Genomic DNA, 22,804 nt, shown 5'->3' with positions numbered 1-22,804 from the left:
AAATAAATAAAAATCCCTCAATTGATGTGAATGGAGAAATCGGGTTTGCCAGGGCATACGAGCCCTTTCCCCTCCTTTTTTTTTTTGGGCAGCGATTTTTTTCATCCACATTGATCGATGCGAATGAAGAAATCTGTGCCGTTCATTTTTTCTTTCAGCCCAGAGACTGAACGGAAAAAAAAAAATCTCATTACCTGTATGCTCAATATAAGGAGAATAGCAGAAACTCCTAATGCTGGCCATACATGTAATGATTGCGAAGACCCTCAAATACCAGGGCAGTACAAACACCCCACAAATGACCCCATTTTGGAAAGAAGACACCCCAAGGTATTCGCTGAGGGGCATATTGAGTCCATGAAAGATTGAAATTTTTGTCCCAAGTTAGCGGAAAGGGAGACTTTGTGAGAAAAAAAAAAAAAAAAAACTTGTGCCAAAAAAAAAAAAAAAAATTCTATGAACTCGCCATGCCCCTCATTGAATACCTTGGGGTGTCTTCTTTCCAAAATGGGGTCACATGTGGGGTATTTATACTGCCCTGGCATTTTAGGGGCCCTAAAGCGTGAGAGGGGGCGTCATTATGAATGGAGGATGCGGCTGCTAGAGAGGTAATTTGCATATTATAAAAGTCAGTTTTTTTTTATATAACTACTGAACCAAACAGAGTAATAGCTATATATATTGAGAAATTGCAGCATAAGGATTTTAAGGAGACAAAAAAAAAGTTTAGTGGAGTGACAGAAGCCCTTTAAGTCCTTAGATCTTTATATCGGGAAGTAAATTACAGCTGGTTATTATGTCGATCTTCTCAGACACCCCTTTCAAGTCCTCCAGGGCGAGTCGAATGTTGTGGGACGCATTAATGATCCCATTCTGGGAGTTGCTCAGTTGACCGGTCAGCGTCCGGATCTCGTTTGTGGTCGTATGGTAGACTTGCCGGATGGTGTTGTTGACGTCATGGTAAAGACGAGCATTGCTTTCCAAGAGTTTTTGCTGCAGTAATGTGCTGTAGCGTCCAGGCTGCTGTATATTGACTATAGGCTTTTCTTCAAAGCCAACTGGAGAACCTCCTCCGTCATTTCTGATGACTACTAGAGGAGGAAGGTCCTCCTCTAAACTCTTGGAAGGAGCCTTATTTTTCCCAATACCTTCATCATCGTCTTCGTCAGTCTCTGAAGCTTCTCCTTGGATTTTTACACCGCATGTACCAGAGAACGACCTAGCGGGGACAGAAGTCACATACATCTCTTCTTCATCATCGGTCTCAGAAGCTTCCCCCTTTATGACTGTTTGAAATCCTTGAGAAGACATCTCTAGATCATCCAACCAGCTGAGAACTAAAAGAACAAGGATCTTTTAAAACATACATAAAAAAACTTGATGAGAACACATACCTTAGAGATGCCATAGATGACAGACATTTTAAAGGGGTTTTCCAGTTGTGAGAAGTTATCCATCCACAGAATAGGTCCTAACTATTAGATCAGTGTGGGTCCTACTGCTGTAACCCTCACCGATCATGAGAAAGGGGACCCTGTACCCCTCTGGCTCTCCAAAATGAACGATGGGCCAGGTTGGGTATGCACACTGCTGCCCCATTTATCTCTGTGGTTCTGGGAAAAGTCTGTACTCTGCTGTCTCCAGAACTCCCGTAGAGATGCTCGGCCAACCGTTCCATTCATTGTGGGTTAGCCCAGATAGTTATAGGGGCCCGGTCTCATGATTGGTGGTGGTCCCAGTAGTAGAAACCCCAACAATATAATAGTCATCCCCTATTCTGTGGTTCGGACAAGGTTGACTGCATGAGGCCTTAGTGACATTCCCTAAAAACATTCAAGGGTTGAAGACCCAACCCAACTGAATGTGTTGAGGCTTCAGGGGAGCTCAGCCAGTGCTAAGTCTATAGCTGAAGAGACTAACTGAATATACTGACAGCCGCCAGCAATGGGAACCAACGAATAGTAATACATGTGCCTGCAGCTCATACAACACGTGTACAAAACCTACCAAAGCAGTCCTCACAACACCCTTTATGTATATAAAAAAAATATATAAAATAAAATTTTGTTTCAAGAAAAAAAGTTATATTATACCACAATAAATAATCATGAGGATCACATCAAGACACAGAAACAATACTCATAGAAATGCTGTGCCAAGTACGACATCCTAAAAACCCACACAACGCCTAATAGAACAGAATAACCATATGGAATAGAAGGGGGCTGTATTTTTTGCATTATAAGGGCATGATATGGGTAGAATTATTTCTACTCACTACGTTTATGGGCCTATACATTTAGGCTTTTTGTATAACGCGCTCTCCACTTGTCATTTGACCTGACGAAGCTCATCGCAGCAAAACAAGCGTCAAGTAGGGCTGAAACGATTATTCGAATAACTCGATTAAATCGAGTCAAAAAATTCATCGATGCAGTTTCCCTGCATCGAGTAATCGTTACATCACATGATCACGGAGCGGGAGTGAAATTAAGCGTCTCACTCACCGCTTCCGTGTCCTCCGGAGGCCAGAGAGGCAGGACTGAGCCGGCCGGCACAGAGGAGGAGAAGGGAGTCTCTCCCTCCCCACTGTGCGCGGCTGCCGCTGAAAACCAATGAGGACAGAGTAGGAGGAGGAGGAGGGGAGGGACTGTGGCCAGTGCGCCACCAATGAATGTGCCGGCCATATCCCACAGGGTCCCCCTCCCCCCCCCCCCCATCATTGGTGGCAGTTTGCAGTTCCGATCGGTTACCATGGCAGCCAGGAGTCATGCTACTGAAGTCCTGGCTGCCATGGTATGTTAGTGAGCAGAGAGCAGCGCATTATACTCACGTGCGCTGTGGCCGCCGGTCGCTTCTTCTTCTGTCTGTGTGGCGGATTGCTAATGCTTACAGCAATAGCAATGCGCCGCACAGACCTATGAGAAGGAGCGACCGGCGGCCACAGCGCACGTGAGTATAATGCGCTGCTCTCTGCTCACTAACATACCATGGCAGCCAGGACTTCAGTAGCGTGACTCCTGGCTGCCATGGTAACCGATCGGAGCCCCAGCATTACACTGCTGGGGCTCCGATCGGAACTGCAAACTGCCACCAATGATGGGGGGGAGGAGGGGGACCCTGTGGCCACTGCCACCAATGATTGATACTGGGGAGGGGGGGGGGGGTTGCGTTACCAGAGGGGGCAGATCAGAGGCTGGGGGGAGGCAGATCAGAGGCTGGGGGGAGGCAGATCAGAGGCTGGGGGCAGGCAGATGGAGAGAGAGTGGTTAATGGAGGCTGCAGGCACCACCTTGGCATGTATAAAGTTATTGGTTTAGAGAGGGGTTAATGAAGGCACCTCCAAGGTGCTTTCATTCACCTCTTCAAACCAATAACTTTATACATGCCCATTGGGTTTGGAGGGGTTAATGGAAGCACCTTGGCATTAGGCATGTATAAAGTTATTAACCCCTTCAAACCAATAACTTTATACATGCCTAATGCCAAGGTGCTTCCATTAACCCCTCCAAACCAATACCTTTATACATACCTAATGCCAAGGTGTTTCCATTAACCCCTTCAAACCAATAACTTTATACATGCCTAATTACGTACGTTATTTTAAGTAGCTTTTTCTTATTAGATTACTCGATGAATCGAGAAATATAAATCGATAGAATACTCGATTACAAAAATATTAGTTTACTGCAGCCCTAGCGTCAAGGTGTTGTGTCCTTCGGGATCCACATTCCCTTTCCCTAGGGAAAGCTGTGAGAAGCCCGCAGATCTACTGCAAGTTCCGGTGCCTTCTCGAACAGCTGATCGGCGGAGGTCCCAGCTGTCAGACCCCCACCGATCAGATACTGATGACCTATCCTAAGAACCCCTTTAAGTGTGTTGCCTCTGTTCTTTGTGGGGACAGTTTTTTTTTAGGTTTTGTACACGTATATTGAGGTACCCTGGGTACTACTGCTTTGGAGGCAGTTTTTGGTGTTACATACAGTGCCTTGCCAAAGTATTCACCCCCCTTGACTTTTTTTGTATTTTGGTACATTACAGATTTAAGTTCAATGTTTTGTTAACCTGAATTTCATGTGATGGATCAGAACACAATAGTCTAAGTTAGTGAAGTGAAATGATAAAAATATAGAAATAAAACTATTGTTCAGAAATAGAAAACAGAAAATTGGCATGTGCGTATGTATTCACTAGGGATCGACCGATTATCGGATTTACCGATATTATCGGCCGATATTCAGGATTTTGAACACTATCGGTATCGGCATCTATTTTGCCGATATTCCGATAGTGTATGGGGAACACAGATCTCGCTGCTGTTGGCGCTCTCCGTGTTCCCCTTAGCAGCACAGGGGAGAAGGAGCAGTGTCTCCTCCCCCTGTGCTGCTCCTGCCGCTGCTGCCAATGTAAGGACAGGGGACAGGAGGAGGGGAGGAGCTATGGCCACTGCTCCACCAATGAAGATTAATCTATCATTCATTCATATACAGGAGGCGGGAGCTGCAGAATCACATAGCCGGCTCCCGACCTCTATGAGCTGTAGCTGCGATCTGCGGTAGTTAACTCCTCAGGTGCCGCGGATCGCAGCTACAGCTGATAGAGGTCGGGAGCCGGCTATGTGATCCTGCAGCTCCCGCCTCCTGTATATGAATAAATGTGAGATTAAGCTTCATTGGTGGCGCAGTGCGCCCCCCCAAGCCCCCCAGTATCAGACATTGGTGGCGCAGTGCGCCCCCCCCCCCCCCAGTATTAAGCATTGGTGGCGCAGTGCGCCTCCCCCCCAAGCCCCCCCAGTATTAAGCATTGGTGGCGCAGTGCGCCCCCCCTCCCCCCCAGTATTAAGCAGTGGTGGCGCATAGGGCCCCCCCACCCCAGTCGCAGTGCGCCCCCCCACAGGATTCCCTCTCCCTTGCTCCTCCGATCGGAGCCCCAGCAGTGTAATGCTGGGGCTCCGATCGGTTGCCATGGCAGCCAGGACGCTATTGAAGCCCTGGCTGCCATGATAAGCTCCATGCTGCTGTGTGCACAAAGCACACAGCAGCAGGGACAGTGTGAGCTCCTATTCACCCTGATAGATCTCTATCAGGGGGAATAGGACAAGGGTTCTAGTCCCTAAGGGGGCTAAAAGCTAGTTTAAAAAAAAAAGTTACAAAAAAAATAATAAAAACACCAAAATATTAAATATAAATGAAAAAGAAAGATTTACAAAAAAAATAAATACACATTAACAATAAACATTAATTTTCAGCAGATTTGTGGGAATTTTTATTCAAAAATGAAAATTCCCAGAATATCGGTATAAATTATCGGCTATCGGCCTGAAAGTTCACAAATTATCGGTATCGGTCCTAAAAAATCAATATCGGTCGATCCCTAGTATTCACCCCCTTTGTTAGGAAGCCCATAAAAAGCTCTGGTGCAACCAATTACCTTCGGAAGTCACATAATTAGTGAAATAATATCTACCTATGTGCAATCTAAGTGTCACATGATCTGTCATTACATATACACACTTTTTTTTTTTTTTTTAAGGCCCCAGAGGTTGCAACACCTAAGCAAGAGGCATCACTAACCAAAAACTGCCATGAAGACCAAGGAACTCTCCAAACAAGTAAGGGACAATGTTGTTGAGAAGTACAAGTCAGGGTTAGGTTTTAAAAAAATATCCAGATCTTTGATGATCCCTGGGAGCACCATCAAATCTGTCATAACCAAATGGAAAGAACATGGCACAACAGCAAACCTGCCAAGAGACGGCCGCCCACCAAAACTCACGGACCGGGCAAGGAGGGCATTAATCAGAGAGGCAGCACAGAGACCTAAGGTAACCCTGGAGGAGCTGCAGAGTTCCACAGCAGAGACTGGAGTATCTGTACATAGGATGACAATAAGCCGAACGCTCCATAGAGTTGGGCTTTATGGCAGAGTGGCCAGAAGAAAGACATTACTTTCAGCTAAAAAGAAAAAGGCACGTTGTGAGTTTGTTAAAAAAAAATGTACATGGGAGACTCCCATAATGTATGGAGGAAGGTGCTCCGGTCTGATGAGACTAAAATGTAACTTTCCGGACAAAGAAAACGCTATGTCTGGCGCAAACCCAACACATCACATCACCCAAAGAACCCCATCCCCACAGGAGCTGGAGCAGTTCTGCAAGGAGTAATGGGCAGAAATCCCAGTGGTAAGATGTGGCAGCTCATAGAGACTTATCCAAAGCAACTTGGAGCTGTGATTGCCGCAAAAGGTGGTTCTACAAAGTACTGACTTTAGGGGGTGAATATTTATGCACATTTACTTTTTCTGTTATTTTGTCCTATTTGTTGTTTGCTTCACAATAAATAAATAAACATCTTCCATGTTGTCGGCACGTTCTGTAAATTACATGATGCAAATCCTCAAACAATCCATGTTCATTGCAGGTTGTGAGGCACCAAAATACGAAAAAAGTCAGGGGGGGGGGGGGGGGGATACTTTTACAAGGCACTGTAGATGTATAACACAAAGAAAAGAGCTGCCATCTAAGGCTACTTTCACACTCGCGTTTTGTGCGGATCCATCTGTATCCGTTCAGAACGGATCTGTTTATATTATCTTTAACATAGCCAAGACGGATCCGTCTTGGACACCATTGAAAGTCAATGGAGGACAGATACGTTTTCTATTGTGTCAGTGAATACGGATCCATTTGGCTCAGTTTCGTCACGCTGCAAGCAGCGTTTTGGTGTCCGCCTCCAGAGCGGAATGGAGACTGATCGGAGGCAAACTGATGCATTCTGAGCGGATCCTTTTCCATTCAGAATGCATTAGGGCAAAACTGATCCGTTTTTGACTGCTTGTGAGAGCCCTGAACGGATCTCACAAACGGAAAGCCAAAACGCCAGTAACCTAAATCAGAAGTCAACCCCCTGCCCGTTCCCACGACAAATTTCACTGTATACTAGGGCAGGGCAATGAATCTGGAAAAAACTAAATCAAAATGCAGCCCGATTAATCGACATGCCAATTATTTTGATTATTCTGTTTTCAGCCAGCACTGCTCCACGCTGAGTCTCTCCTCCCCTGCTATTTAGAGGTTTGTATTAGACTTCTCCACATACTTCAGCTGTAGCCGCCTCCTCCCACCGCCCCAACAGCAGCCTCCTCCTTCCACCGCTTCGACTGCGGCCGCCTCCTCCCACCGCTCCGACTGAGGGCGTCGCCTCCCACCGTCCCAATGCAGCATGCTAGGAGTTGTAGTTTTACCAGTGGCATACCAAGGGGGGGGCGGGCCGCCCCGGGTGCCACTCACAAGGGGGGTGCCAGGCCGCCTGTCTTTAAAAAAAAAATAATTATTTTTTATTCTTCAGGGCCGCACCGCCGATCGCCACAGGCGGCGCGGCCCTGGATGTAATTGCGGCCGTGCTGTGTGCTGTGGGGCAGGGGAGGGAGAGGCGTGTCCCTCCCCTGTTCTTCTGATAGGCCGCAGGCACTAATGCCTGCAGCCTATCAGAGGCCGGCTCAGGCAGCGATGATGTCATTATCATCGCGACGCCTGAGCCCGGCAGCACACAGCAGGGACACAGGCCAGAAAAGGCTTGCATCGCTGCTGAGCTGATGGAGGTAAGTATTAGTTTTTTTGTTTTTTTTTTCCCTCTTTGCAGGGGGGGGGGGGGCTGGCACTATGGGGGGAGATCTGGCACTATGGGGAGGGGGGGAGCTGGCACTATGGGGGAACTAGCACTATGGAGGGGCACTATGGGGGGGCACTATAGGGGGAGCTAGCACTATAGGGGGAGATCTGGCACTATGGGGGGAGATCTGGCACTATGGGGGGAGATCTGGCACTATGGGGGGAGATCTGGCACTATGGGGGAACTGGCACTATGGGGGGAGCCGACACTATAGAGGGAGCCGGCACTATAGGGGGGAGCTGGCACTATAGGGGGGAGCTGGCACTATGGGGGGGGGGAGCTGGCACTATGGGGGGGGGAGCTGGCACTATGGGGGGGGGAGCTGGCACTATGGGGGGGGAGCTGGCACTATGGGGGGGGAGCTGGCACTATGGGGGGGGAGCTGGCACTATGGGGGGGGAGCTGGCACTATGGGGGGGGGAGCTGGCACTATGGGGGGGGGGAGCTGGCACTATGGGGGGGGGGAGCTGGCACTATGGGGGGGGGATACTTTTACAAGGCACTGTAGATGTATAACACAAAGAAAAGAGCTGCCATCTAAGGCTACTTTCACACTCGCGTTTTGTGCGGATCCATCTGTATCCGTTCAGAACGGATCTGTTTATATTATCTTTAACATAGCCAAGACGGATCCGTCTTGGACACCATTGAAAGTCAATGGAGGACAGATACGTTTTCTATTGTGTCAGTGAATACGGATCCATTTGGCTCAGTTTCGTCACGCTGCAAGCAGCGTTTTGGTGTCCGCCTCCAGAGCGGAATGGAGACTGATCGGAGGCAAACTGATGCATTCTGAGCGGATCCTTTTCCATTCAGAATGCATTAGGGCAAAACTGATCCGTTTTTGACTGCTTGTGAGAGCCCTGAACGGATCTCACAAACGGAAAGCCAAAACGCCAGTAACCTAAATCAGAAGTCAACCCCCTGCCCGTTCCCACGACAAATTTCACTGTATACTAGGGCAGGGCAATGAATCTGGAAAAAACTAAATCAAAATGCAGCCCGATTAATCGACATGCCAATTATTTTGATTATTCTGTTTTCAGCCAGCACTGCTCCACGCTGAGTCTCTCCTCCCCTGCTATTTAGAGGTTTGTATTAGACTTCTCCACATACTTCAGCTGTAGCCGCCTCCTCCCACCGCCCCAACAGCAGCCTCCTCCTTCCACCGCTTCGACTGCGGCCGCCTCCTCCCACCGCTCCGACTGAGGGCGTCGCCTCCCACCGTCCCAATGCAGCATGCTAGGAGTTGTAGTTTTACCAGTGGCATACCAAGGGGGGGGCGGGCCGCCCCGGGTGCCACTCACAAGGGGGGTGCCAGGCCGCCTGTCTTTAAAAAAAAAATAATTATTTTTTATTCTTCAGGGCCGCACCGCCGATCGCCACAGGCGGCGCGGCCCTGGATGTAATTGCGGCCGTGCTGTGTGCTGTGGGGCAGGGGAGGGAGAGGCGTGTCCCTCCCCTGTTCTTCTGATAGGCCGCAGGCACTAATGCCTGCAGCCTATCAGAGGCCGGCTCAGGCAGCGATGATGTCATTATCATCGCGACGCCTGAGCCCGGCAGCACACAGCAGGGACACAGGCCAGAAAAGGCTTGCATCGCTGCTGAGCTGATGGAGGTAAGTATTAGTTTTTTTGTTTTTTTTTTTCCCTCTTTGCAGGGGGGGGGGGGGGCTGGCACTATGGGGGGAGATCTGGCACTATGGGGAGGGGGGGAGCTGGCACTATGGGGGAACTAGCACTATGGAGGGGCACTATGGGGGGGCACTATAGGGGGAGCTAGCACTATAGGGGGAGATCTGGCACTATGGGGGGAGATCTGGCACTATGGGGGGAGATCTGGCACTATGGGGGGAGATCTGGCACTATGGGGGGAGATCTGGCACTATGGGGGAACTGGCACTATGGGGGGAGCCGACACTATAGAGGGAGCCGGCACTATAGGGGGGAGCTGGCACTATAGGGGGGAGCTGGCACTATGGGGGGGGGGGAGCTGGCACTATGGGGGGGGGAGCTGGCACTATGGGGGGGGGAGCTGGCACTATGGGGGGGGGAGCTGGCACTATGGGGGGGGAGCTGGCACTATGGGGGGGGAGCTGGCACTATGGGGGGGGAGCTGGCACTATGGGGGGGGGGAGCTGGCACTATGGGGGGGGGAGCTGGCACTATGGGGGGGGGAGCTGGCACTATGGGGGGGGGAGCTGGCACTATGGGGGGGGAGCTGGCACTATGGGGGGGGAGCTGGCACTATGGGGGCATTTCTTACTGGCACATTATGGGGGGGCACCATGGGGGAGAGGAGCACTATGGGGGTATCTGTGGGCTTTTTTTTTAATTATTGGCACATTCTGGGGGGCACTATAGGGGAGAGCAGCACTATGGGGCATCTGGTGTTACTATAGGGGCATTATTTGGGGGCACTATGTGGAAGTGGGGGCTCTAAAGTGGTCTTTTGTATTGGAACATTATGGGGGGCACTGGCATTTGGTGGCACTAAGGGGGCATTTTTTACTGGCACATTATGGGAGGCACTATAGGGGAGAGCGGCACTATGGGGGAGTGGAGCACTATTGAGGCATATGGTGGCACTAAGAAGGGGCATTTTTTTACTGGTACATTGTGGGGGAGGAGCACTATAGGGGGCATCTGCTGGGGGCACTAAGGGGCATTTTTTTACTGGCATATTATGGGGGACACTATGGGGAAGGGGGAGAGGAGCAGTATGAGGGCATTTACTGGGGCACTATATAGGGGTATTTTATACTGGCATACATTATGGGGACATTAGCTCAACTGCGGGCACTAAGCGGGGGTATTTCATGTACTGTCATATTATAGGGAAAATTAGTACTACTAGGGGGTACTATGGGGAGCTTTACTACTACTGGGGGCTATGAGGAACATGATTACTAGGGCACTATAGTAGTATTTCCAGGGGGACTGTTTCTGCAGTATAGTATTGGGGGTGGCAGGAAACTAATGTCTGTTTCTCAATCTCTGCAGAGACGGGAGATGGCAGAAAAATCATCATGGCGGTCTGGTCTGAATGGAGAAGATGAGGAAAGAGAACGTCTACATCAAAGGTGACATCACTGGATGTAAGAGGTATGTGGCGCTATGTAGGAGAGGAGATGCCCCTTATGAACCATTGATCACCCCCGTGTAAGGCTCCATTCAGAGGTCCGTATGATTTTTACGGATCCACTGATACATGGATCGGATCCGCAAAACACATGCGGATGTCTGAATGGAGCCTTACAGGGGGGTGATCAATGACAGGGGGGTGATCACCCATATAGACTTCCTGATCACCTCCGTCATCGATCACCCCCCTGTAAGGCTCCATTCAGACGTCCGTATGATTTTTACGGATCCACTGATACATGGATCGGATCCGCAAAACACATGCGGATGTCTGAATGTTTTGTAATAAATATTATTGAAAACATTGAAAAAAGTTTGTGCATGTTTTCTTAACTTTCTTGGGGGGGGGGGGGGTGCCAAACAAAGGGTTCGCCCCGGGTGCCAAATGCTCTAGGTACGCCCCTGAGTTTTACCATAGCTGGAGAGCCATACTTTTCACGGTGCTGCTATAAAAGAAATAGGAAAGCCAATCTGTTCATTTAAAGAGTAACTGTTGTATCAAAAACTTTTGCCATGTCAAAAGTATTGAAGGTGGCGGGGGCGACACCCCAGAGATCGCTAAATCGAGGAGGAACATTCCTTGCTAGCTGCAGGCGGGCTTCTAGACTTTCTAATGAACCGTCTTCAGCTAGCACAGTGGTCCCCAACTATTTCAAAACTACAACTCTCATCATTGCCTGAAGCTTATTGAGGCATGCCTCCATGTTTTAGCACTTGAAGGAGGGGAAGGGGGGGGGGGGGGTTCAGCACCCCCACCGATCACAGCCTATGACGTCTGTATAACAATGCCAAACTTTATTCTAAAAGAATGGTTAGGCTCCTGTTCACACAAGGTTAGAATTGGACACCTGTAGAGTACAGGGCCCCTAGTCCTGTGATATGTGGGGGTCCCAGCACTAGGGCCATAACTGCTCTAATGGTAACGACCTTTCACAAACAGAAAAGCCGTTTCATAGATCAGAGAAAAAACACAGGAAGCGCTCAATGCAAAGCTATAAGGGGGTAAGAGGAAGAGCCATCATGGGGACCACACCCTCACCTGGCAGATCCCGGGTAACGCCACACAAGAGCAGATCAGACGCTACACAGCCACGTGATTGTACAATGTCACGTGACACTGTCACAGGCCGTGGAGCATGCGATTTAGTCACTGCCCTTCAGGCAGGTGAGAGGTCACGTTACCGGAAGTGGGGAATGAAGGCTTTCCCACCGCGCCGGAAGTGGGGCATCGCCTAACCATGACGTTACACCCAGAACCGGAAGATCAGTTTGTGTAACCCGGAAGAAGGGAATTGGAGAGAATTTGTTGCTCCCCTGTCATCTTTACCCGTCACAGACTCCTGTGGGGATACGGTCTGTTCTAAAGCCCCGGGTGTGGTCATTTATATGGGAAAGTTTTATTGAAAACATATATATATAATTAAGCACCTTTCTGCCATATGTTACACTGATGATAATGTGGTCAGATAGCCCAGGACAGAGAGTGCTGACATAAGGAGGTGACGGCTAATGAGACAGTGAACCTCCTGGGAGGCTTACGATGGCGGACGAGACCTTATTCGCACTGTTACATGTGGAGATGATCTCTCATGCTCATAAGAGCGCTGGGCAGGATGATGAGGTAAGGCAGCGACGGCGTCCGCAGCAGGGGAACAGCACGTCATAAGCTTTACGGGGGTTTTCTCTCCTCAGCAAATAGGCTTTATCATGTAGAGAAAGTTAATACGAGACACTTACTAATGTATTGGGATTGTCCATATTGCCTCCTTTGCCGGCTGGATTCATTTCTCCATCACATTATACACTGCTCGTTTCTATGGTTACGACCACCCTGCAATTCGGCAGCGGTGGCCACGCTTGCACACTTGCACACTATTGGAAAAAAGCACTAGACTATCTGGACTCCCACAGTCCCGGTTACCAGAGAGGCCAGCGCCTTTTCTTATAGTGTGCAAGCACGACCACCGCTGCTGGATTGTAGGTGGTCGTAATCCCTGGATGTGAGCAGTGTATAATGTGATGGAAAAAAAAGCAAAGGAGACATAATGGCCAATCACAATACATTAGTGAGTGCCTTGTTTTCACCTTGTCTACATGATAGATGCCGTTTGCTGAAGTGAGACAACTCTTTTAAGGCTAGGGCTACACGGTTTTTTAACCTGCCGCGGTGATCCCATGCCTTTCTATGGGATCACCGATCCTGGCCGTGACAGGTTTTGCCGTGTAACCCTGGCACACACCCCTTCCTTTAAAGCCACGCACCCTTTGAGACTAGGCACAGTTAATTTCTCAATTTACTCAAAAATCTAGGTGCTTTCACATTAGTAAATATAGGGCAAAAATGTCCCAAAAATCATTATGATTTTTGAATGTTTTTTTTTTTCTTAAAAAAAAAACAAAAAACATAATCCAAAAACTGTGTAATGTGAACCTTTTAAACTGGATGCAGACAAGCGATCAGTCTTGGTTGAGAAATGTTTTCAGATGTCATAGCAACTCCCATATAAACGTGCCTAGTTGGCGCAGCTCACAGTGCGTATTTTTCAATAGGACTAGGTCAGTAAGCGGCCCACAGGAAATATGGCGCCCCCTTATCTATGGAACGTTATAGTATTGGAAGGACTAAATTCCATTGTATTGGATCCCTTTTTGTGATCGGGTCAGCCAGCCTTTATATACATCAGAATTTGTGCGGAACTTGTCAGGACTGTCTTGGATGTCCATTGCCAGGTTGGACAGAATGACACTAATGTCTTCTGTCTTTTCATCATGACGTATTCTTTTTATAGGATCAAGGGAAACACATCAGGATCTTGGAAGGGATGGGATTCCGTGTGGGTCAAGGACTGATTGAAAGGCAAGTGTTTTACTCATTTACCTTTCAGGCGTATATTCATATGTTTACTCTGCAAAACCTGCACCTAAGGAACAAGAATATTCCGATCACCTGGATGGTCTGCGTACTCTGGGTGTCTGTTAGGGTGTGCTGGGTAGTACATTGAACACTGTAAAAACACGTATTTCCACTGCTGCTTAGGAAATAGATTGGAGCAGGAAGCTTATTTCGGTATATACCGACGTCCAGTGTGGTAATTTTCTCTTCTGGTCTCTAGGCTGACCAAGGACAGTCCATCTTTCAAGGATGACCTGGATACTATTAAATTTATTTGTAAAGACTTTTGGACCATCGTTTTCAAGAAGCAGATTGATAATCTGAGAACAAACCATCAGGTATAATTGGGCCGTGTACTATATGTATTGTCCAACTGGAAAAGCCCCGATATTGATATTCTCTAATTGATCAATCATGAAAGCACATCTGTCAGCAGTTTTGTACCTATGACACTGGCTGACCTGTTACATGTGCACTTGGCAGCTGAAGGCATCTGTGTTGGTCCTATGTTCACATGTGCCCTCATTGCTCAGAAAAGTGATCTTGCAAATAACCTTGTACTTACCTGGCTTCCGGGCACCCACGTCGCTTCTGGCTCCTGCATGGCCGCCGCTGCATTTCCCTAGCTTCACCTGCGATGCTACAGAGGCTCATTCCTGTCGCGGCCTGCTATTGGCTGCCCTCCCCCGGACACTGGATGTTTTCATCCGTTCAGTTGGCAGATGCAGTGGCTGTGCGTGCGTCAGACTCGACGCAGGGTTCGCGGTAGCCAGGTAAGTACAATCTCTGTGAGGGGCCCGGGTGTATGGGGAGGCATTTTAGGGGTTCATTAACTCCTTTATGGGTTTGGCTACACAGCGACATTTCATTTAATGTTTGTCAATGGTGTCGCAATGCAACACCTGACATGCTGCGACAGTCTAAAAAAATCCAGACATGGGTTTTTGTATCACAAGTTGCATGTGACTTTTCCTCCATTAAATTTAAAGGAAGTCACACAACACATGACTCGCCTGCGCCTTGGGTGCAAGTTGCAGACAAGTCGCACATAGTTTTGTGTTGTATAGCCAGTCCCTCATACAGGGCTAATACTGTGATTTTGTGATTGGCCAAATATTGCTCATACCTTGTAATGACTTGCATTGTACTGGAACCTGAGAGGCTGAGATCTGATGTGAATCCTGATTAAAGGGTTATTCCTAGTTACATCTGGATTAGGGATAACTAAAAGATCGGCGGGGGACTGGCTGCTGGGACCCCTTTTATGTGAAGCACTACAAATCCGTGCAGATTTACCAAGGTAACAGTCTGATGCAGTATTCAGTTACCAGCACATGCATTACATTCAGTCACTGTTTTTGTAATTGCCATTTTTGTGGTGCCCGCTCCAACCTGTTAACAGTCCCTGTTTTTGTCTTAGGCCTCATGCACACAGCCGTTGGGCGGCCGTTCCGTGCATTGGGGACCGCAAATGCGGTCCCCAATGCACGGGCAAAATCCGTACAGCGGGCTGGACCCATTCAACTTGAATGGGTCCGTGGTCTGTCCGCACCGCAAAAAAATATGACCTGTCATATTTATTTGCGGTGCAGAATAACGGAAAGAAACCTCATGGAAGCACTCCGTAGTGCTTCCGGTGTTCCGTTCCGTGACTCCTTTTTCTGCATCTCCGGAATTGCAGATCCATTCAAGTGAATGGATCCCCATCCGTGATGCGTGGTGCACGGCCGTATGCATGAGGCCTTATGCTGAACCCTCTGAAAAGGTTAACAACTGCTGTTCCCAATCATTTCAGAAGTGCGGCAGTTTTGCCTCTGCTTGTACCAGACCGTCACGCAATCATTCCACTTTCTCATCCCATTCCATCTTTTGGAAAAAAAAACTGATACTAGCGGTTTTATTTGGCCTTGTACCTCCTAGTGATCTGATGTCAATACCTGTGTAATAATAACAACTTTATGTAAAATGTCCTGTTTGTCCTAATAAATGTATCCTGCACAATAGTGCATCATAAATAAGTTTGGGAAGGTATTCAGTATAGTAACAGCTAAACAATTTGAATATTACTAAATCCTTCAAATGCAATGTACCTGATTCTTCCACGTGTCTGTGTTTCTTTATGTAGGGTACATATGTCTTACAAGACAACAGATTCCAGCTTCTGACTCAGATCTCCTGCAGTAAACAATATCTAGAGGAAGCACCAAAGGTATAGTATATAGTATAGCCATCGATTACGTATGCTGTATAACAGCTCATGCACACGGCCGTAGTTTCAGTCCACGTCCGAGCTGTGTTTTTTGCGGATCGGGTGCGGACCCATTCATCTAAATGGGTTTGCCAAAGACAGACAGAACACCCATATGTTGTCCGCATCCGTAAGTCTGTTCAACAGCCCCACAAATTTTTTTAGAAACTTGTCCGTTTTGCAGACAAGGATAGGACATTTCTGAAGAGGGGAAAATAATGGCAGCAGGCTCTCGGCCGGTATCCGTGTTTTGCAGATATGCCATCTGCGGACCACAAAAATGGACACGGCTGTGTGCATGAGCCCTAACACGTGACTTGTCACACCCTCACTGTATCGCCCACTATCTTACAGTTTCTGGCTTACACTTGTGGACTCATCAAAGGTGGACTCTCAAATCTAGGAATCAGCTGCACTGTCTCTGCTGAGGTTCCTGTGATGCCGACATGTAAGTTCTTATTTCTATACACCGCACAGCTCTGTTGAAGGAACCCTTTAAAATGTACTCATGAAGTTCCATTTAGTTTTTAAATATATCGATCTGATATTCTGTGCTGATAAGTTAATGATACATCCTTGCAGGGCTCGTAGCTGAGTTTCCCTTAGGCCTCATTCACATGGCAGATTTTGTGTACGGGTTTCAGCAGCAGAAACCATAGCCATCGATGCAGCTGCCAGTAGCACTTTACTCCTTTACTGAGTTCATTATCAGCAGTGAGCTCCCACTGATGGCGGCCGCAGACAGACGTCATTTTATGGTTGACATTTTAGTAATTAAGGTTTGTGATAGATAAATGGGTAGTAAATATACATCTATTCAGAGAACATAGTGAAATTAAGGCTTTTAGCCATGTTCTCTTAAAGGGAACCTGTCACATCATTCAAAACCGGCGTTGTTTATGCTGAAAAGTATTGTCTTTATGTCAAGAATCGACTCGGAAAATGTACCTGACGTCATCACTGGGTAGCTCATGAAGTCATTGGGGCGTTGCACTGGATAAGGCGAGTCATAAGTCATGCCCCCTCTTTCCCGTCCATGTCGCTCTCACAGTCCGCCCCTTGTCTTTCTGATGTCAGAGCCCGGCCAAGCAAGATCTTACGCAGAAGACCTCCTTGCAGTCCTGCAGTTCAGACATGCGCACTGAGAGAAGGTGCATATACCTCGGCTTCAAGCCGACCTTTGTCTAGGTGCATGCACAGTCAGGCCCTGGTGCCCAAGGCCCCTTTCAGACGGAACAGGTGTCACGCTCCAGACTCGCAGCTCAACACCCGTCCTGAACTTCCAGCACTGACTGGGTCGCATAGTATTATATTGATTTATGATAGTATGTAACCCTTACAGTTCTGGAATGTATTGTATAAGGCCGAATGCACACGGCCGTGAGCGGTCCGTGGAAGCACGGGCTGGATTCCTGCTGAGAGCAGGAGCCCACGGCGTCATTGGTTGCTATGACGCTGTGCGCTCCCTGCTGCCGCCGCACTAAGGTAATACACTGGTATGATCTATACCAGTGTATTACTGTACTGTGGCGGCAGCAGGGAGCGCATGGCGTCATAGCAACCAATGACGCCGTGCGCTCCTGCTCTCAGCAGGAATCCAACCCGTGGTCTCACGGACGTGAAAAACGGCCGTGTGCATTCGGCTATATCAGTGTCATCTAATACATTCCAGAACTGTAAGGGTTACATAGCATCATAAATCAATATAATGCTATGTGACCCAGTCAGTGCTGGAAGTTCAGGATGGGTGCTGCGCTGCGAGTATGTAGTGTGACACTCGCTCGTCTGAAAGGGGCCTAAGGGGACCCAGATGCCCTTCAGCTGTGCACCACTATTACAATTGGCACATGGTAGTGAGATATATCCCCATGTATTCCCTTTTGAGGAGCTTCATGTATTTTTTTGGTCTGTTTCCATCCATTATAAATTATGGGGGTAATTTATCAAACTGGTGTAAAGTAGAACTGGCTTGTTGCCCACAGCAACCAATCAGATTCCACCTTTCGTTTTGGACAGCTCTTTTGGAAAATGAAAGGAGGAATCTGGTTGCTATGGGCAACTAAACCAGTTCTACTTTACACCAGTTTGATAAATGACCACCTAGACCAGTGACGGCTATCCTCCGGCAGCTGTGTTGAAATGACATCTCCCAGCGGGGTCCTGAGAACAGCCAAGCAAGTGTTCATCTTTGAAGCTGGACTGCCGAAGGTTAGCCATCACAGCCCTATACCTTTTGCCTCCGTTATGGTAAAACACAGGCAAAAACAATGACCTTCTATTTCTCATTTTTAGGTAAATTCCATGTTGTCATCTCCAAGAACTAAAGAAAAAAACATCCAGAATTCTTATGAAATCAGGAACCGTGTTTAGTGCTAAACACAAAAGGTTGACGAAACCAGCAATATTGGCTATGCAATGCGTTTCACGAACTCCAGATAAGCTGTTACCACATGTAGCCTTCCTCAGAAATGACCACTCGGTAGATCTTTTATTGCACTTTTCTGCCCATTTAGTTTCATTACGCCACAGTTCTCTGTTCTGCTGAAGAATGTTACTTTATCCTGTCTACACTTTGCCTCTTCTTCACTGCCAAGTTACATAATCGGAGCAGCTGCAGGAAACACTGGCATTCTGATTCTTCAATATCGAGCACGCACAAGACTGTAGTGTTTGCTTATGACTGTGCATTGTATAGATCAGGGGTCTGCAGCCTGCGACTCTCCAGCTGTTGTGAAACTACTACTCCTAGTATGCTTTGACAGCAGCAGGTACTCTACTTTCGTGGTGCAAGTGGGTGGCAATCAAGCATGGAAGACTCTGTGGAGACCGGACATTGTGAGTGGCAACGCCCTCCTGACCCTTCAGTTGCCATCAACATAGAGCGCAAAATTCATTTAGTAAGTTCACAACGGTTGGAAAGCCACAGGCCTGAAGGCGACTGCGTTAGATGTTAGGTAAAGTTTACTCCGTGCCCTGGCATAGCTCACCACTAGGGATGAAACAGCTGAAGTCGAGTCGCATAAAACTTTGTTCTAATACTGTACGGAGCAGGAGCCCCGTACAGTATTAGAATGTATTGGCTCCGATGAGCCGAAGTTATTGCTTCACGAAGTCTTGCGAGACTTCGGCAGTCTATTCGCTCATCCCTACTCGCCACCTACTACTGTTTTCTACCTACTTTGAACTGTGATTGTTTGTTAGTTTTATGAGCCTGCACTGTTTTGTAAATCGTCGTTCCAAATTCTTGGTTTGCTAATAAAGTTTAATTTAATACAAACCTATTGCTTACTGATCTGGTCTTGTCTTTGGAGAAGTGTCCTTCCTAAAGGTAGAACAGAAAGCTAATGGGAACCGACCTCATGAGCTGCTCGCTACCCCTCATAAGCACATTTCTTTATATGCTAAAGGGGATTTACATTGAATATTGCACTGAATTAATTTTTTTGTTCATTTGATAAATGATAAAATACATTATATATATATATATGTGTTAGACAGGATTAGCGGATGCAGTATAGAGGCAACAAGTTCTTTGGATCAGACAGTTCAGTGTTTTATTCACACTTTAGGCAAGTGACACAACAAGCAGTCATATTCAAACAAAGTCCTCTTGTGGTGTTGGTGGTCATTCACACCATGCGGCAATTCTGCCTCCGAGTCCTTGCTCATAGCAGCACCAACCTGTTTTCACACCAAACAGGTAGCAAGCCTTCATCCAGATCCCAACACAAAGACCTGGCTTCTGAGCCCAGCTGCCTGTTTTAGGGTACTTTCACACTTGCGGCAGAGGATTCCGTCGCCGGAACTGCCTGCCGGATCTGGCAATCCGGACGCAAACGGATGCATGTGTGAGACGGATCTGGATGCATTGCAATACCGGATCCGTCTTTCCGGTTGTTGTCCGGAAAACGGATCCGGTATTTATTTATTTTCTCATTTTTAAAGGTCTGCGCATGCGCAGACCGCAAAACTGGGTCAGTTTTGCCGGAACACTTCCGGGGTCGGTCCGGCATTAATGCATTTCAATGGAAATTAATACCCGATCCGGCACTCCGGCAAGTGTTCAGGATTTTAGGCCGGAGAGAAAACTGCAGCATGCTGCGGTATTTTCTCCAGCCCCAAAAACGTAAGAGGGACAGAACTGATGCATCCTGAACGGATTGCTCTCCATTCAGAATGCATTAGGATAAAACTGATCCGTTTTTTTCCGGTATTGAGCCCCTAGGGTGGAACTCAATACCGGAAAAGAATAACGCTAGTGTGAAAGTTCCCTAAGAACAGCGAGGTGCTGGCAAAACCTGGACCAGCATTTAAAATCCGGTCCGGTATTTGACCCTTACCTGGCTGTAAATCAGCCTAGCAGCACATGCCGGGAGGAAAATACCTCTTTTCCCAGACCAAACCGCTCACTGTGTCACAATATACACACAAACACACACAGTGCCTTGAAAAAGTATTCATACCCCTCAAACTTTTCCACATGTTTTCATGCTACACCCATAAACCTTTCCCCGATTCTGACATTACCATATAAATACCTGCCTGTGTAGAGCATATTGATAACATGATATCGCAAATTTATTTTATTTTTCTGTGGGCTACTCCGTTCCCCCTGTTGTGCCCCCCGTTCTGTTTTCCAGACTTGTATGTAAATCCATACTATCGATACAGGGAGAAGGAGACGGCCATGTTTCTGAAGGGGCGTCTCCTTCTCCCTGGCGGTGAGCCACCCAATTGTAACAGAGAGCGTCACAGCCATGCAGAAGGTAGGCTTTTTTTCTCAGAAAATAAAAGCTCGCCTTCTCCTTGGCTGTGACATGATCCACTGCTCATTGTTACAATGCCTGTCCTCGTCCACAAAACAAGACAAGAATGGGGCGTGTTCTACTTTTTTTTTTTTTGGAACGGAAATATGGATAAGGAATGCACACAGAGTAATTTCCGTTTTTGTTTTATTAGTTTTTTTTCAAGTGAATGGTTTTGCATACGGACCTATAAAAAATTATAACAAAAAAAAAATTTGTTCGTGTGCATGAGCCTTAAGACTGCACGTCACCCTGAACATGCTATCCCCAACATGAAACATGGTGGTAGCAGCATCATGCTAGGGGGATACTTTTCTTCAGGGAGGGGGATCAGAGTTGATGGGAAGAAGGATGGAGCTAAATACAGGGCAATCCTAGAGGAAAACCTGGTAGAGGCTGCGAAAGACTGGGAAGGATGTTCAACTTCCAGCAGGACATATAACCATACAGGCAGAGCTACAATGGAATGTTTTAGATCAAAGCATATCCATGTGTTAGAATGGCCCAAAGTCCAGATCTAAATCCCATTGAGAATCTGTGGGAAGACTTGAAAATTGCTGTTTACAGATGCTCTCCATCCAATCTAAACGTATTTGGTTCCGATGGTGTCATGCATGTGTGGCGGGGACCAGGTGAGGAGTACATCAAGCATGGTGGTAGGAGTGTCATGGTTTGGGGCTGCATGAGCGCTGCCGGCTGTGGGGAGCTACAGTTCATAGAGGGAACCATGTAGGCCAACATGTACTGTGACATCCTGAAGCAGAGCATGATCCCCTCCCTTCGGAGACTGGGCTGCAGGGCAATATTCCAACATGATAACACACCTCCAAGATGACCACTGCCTTGCTAAAGAAACTGAGGGTAAAGGTGCTGGACTGGCCAAGCATGTCTCCAGACCAAAACCCTATTGAGCATCTGTGGGGCATCCTCAAACAGAAGGTGGAGGAACGCAAGGTCTCTAACATGCACCAGCTTTGTGATGTCGTCAGGGGAGTGAACGAGGATTCCAGTGGCCACCTGTGAAGCTCTAGTGAACTCCATGCTCAATTAAGGCAGTGCTGGAAGATAATGGTGGCCACACAAAATATTGACCGTTTAGGCACAGTTTGGCCATTTTCACTTAGGGGTGTACTCACTTTTGTTGCCAGTGGTTTAGACATTAATGGCTGTGTGTTGAGTTACTTTGAGGGCACACCACATTTAGGCCTCTGTCACACGGCCTCTGTCACACGGGCGTTGCGAGAAAATGTGCGGGTGCATTGCGGGAACACGCAGGATTTTTCCGCGCGAGTGCAAAACTTTGTAATGCGTTTTGCACTCGCGTGAGAAAAGTCGCGCATGTTTGGTACCCAAACCCCAACTTCTTCACAGAAGTTCGGGCTTGGGATCGGTGTTCTGTAGATTGTATTATTTTCCCTTATAACATGGTTATAAGGGAAAATAATAGCATTCTGAATACAGAATGCATAGTAAAATAGCGCTGGAGGGGTTAAAAAAAATAATTAAACTCCCCTTAATCCACTTGATTGCGCAGCCGGCATCTCCACATGATCTTTTACCATAGTGATGGATCAGGGAGTGACGTCACCACAGGTCCTGTTCCTCCACACAGCACAGAAGACAGACAGAAGAGAACCCGGGCTGCGCGATCAAGTGGATTAAGGTGAGTTTAATTATTTTTTATTTATTTTTTAACCCCTCCAGCGCTATTTTACTATGCATTCTGTATTCAGAATGCTATTATTTTATAAGGGAAAATAATAATGATCGGGTCTGCATCCCGATCGTCTCCTAGCAACCGTGCGTGAAAATCGTACCGCATCCGCACTTGCTTGCGGAAGCTTGCGATTTTCACGCAACCCCGTTCATTTCTATGGGGTCTGCGTTAAGTGAAAAACTCACAAAATAGAGCATGCTGTGATTTTCACGCAACGCTCAAGTGATGCGTGACAATCACCGCTCATGTGAACAGCTCCATAGAAATGAATGGGTCCGGATTCAGTGCAGGTGTAATGCGTTCAACTCACGCATCGCAGCCGCCCGTG

At 47.6% G+C, this 22,804-nt stretch overlaps 2 protein-coding genes across 2 annotated transcripts; one reads left to right on the top strand and one right to left on the bottom strand.

The window, feature by feature from the left end:
- Positions 1 to 661: 661 nt before the first annotated feature.
- On the bottom strand, positions 662 to 12,003 carry BLOC1S3 (biogenesis of lysosomal organelles complex 1 subunit 3). Its single transcript, XM_044306416.1, has 2 exons — positions 11,853 to 12,003; positions 662 to 1,337 (listed from the first exon to the last, which is right to left on the bottom strand). The coding sequence occupies exon 2, from the start codon at positions 1,309 to 1,311 to the stop codon at positions 757 to 759; it is 555 nt and encodes a 184-aa protein (XP_044162351.1). The 5' UTR covers positions 1,312 to 1,337; positions 11,853 to 12,003; the 3' UTR covers positions 662 to 756.
- A 103-nt stretch (positions 12,004 to 12,106) lies between these two features.
- On the top strand, positions 12,107 to 19,231 carry TRAPPC6A (trafficking protein particle complex subunit 6A). The gene is made up of 6 exons (XM_044306418.1): positions 12,107 to 12,434; positions 13,603 to 13,670; positions 13,927 to 14,044; positions 15,832 to 15,915; positions 16,309 to 16,402; positions 18,247 to 19,231. Exons 1-6 carry the CDS (start codon positions 12,354 to 12,356, stop codon positions 18,276 to 18,278), a joined length of 477 nt encoding a protein of 158 aa, XP_044162353.1. The 5' UTR covers positions 12,107 to 12,353; the 3' UTR covers positions 18,279 to 19,231.
- Positions 19,232 to 22,804: the final 3,573 nt, after the last annotated feature.

This window comes from Bufo gargarizans, chromosome 9 (genome assembly GCF_014858855.1).
Source record: "Bufo gargarizans isolate SCDJY-AF-19 chromosome 9, ASM1485885v1, whole genome shotgun sequence".
Lineage (NCBI taxonomy): Eukaryota > Metazoa > Chordata > Amphibia > Anura > Bufonidae > Bufo > Bufo gargarizans.
Note: the sequence above shows the minus strand (reverse complement) of the source record. Positions and strands in the feature narration are given on the sequence as shown.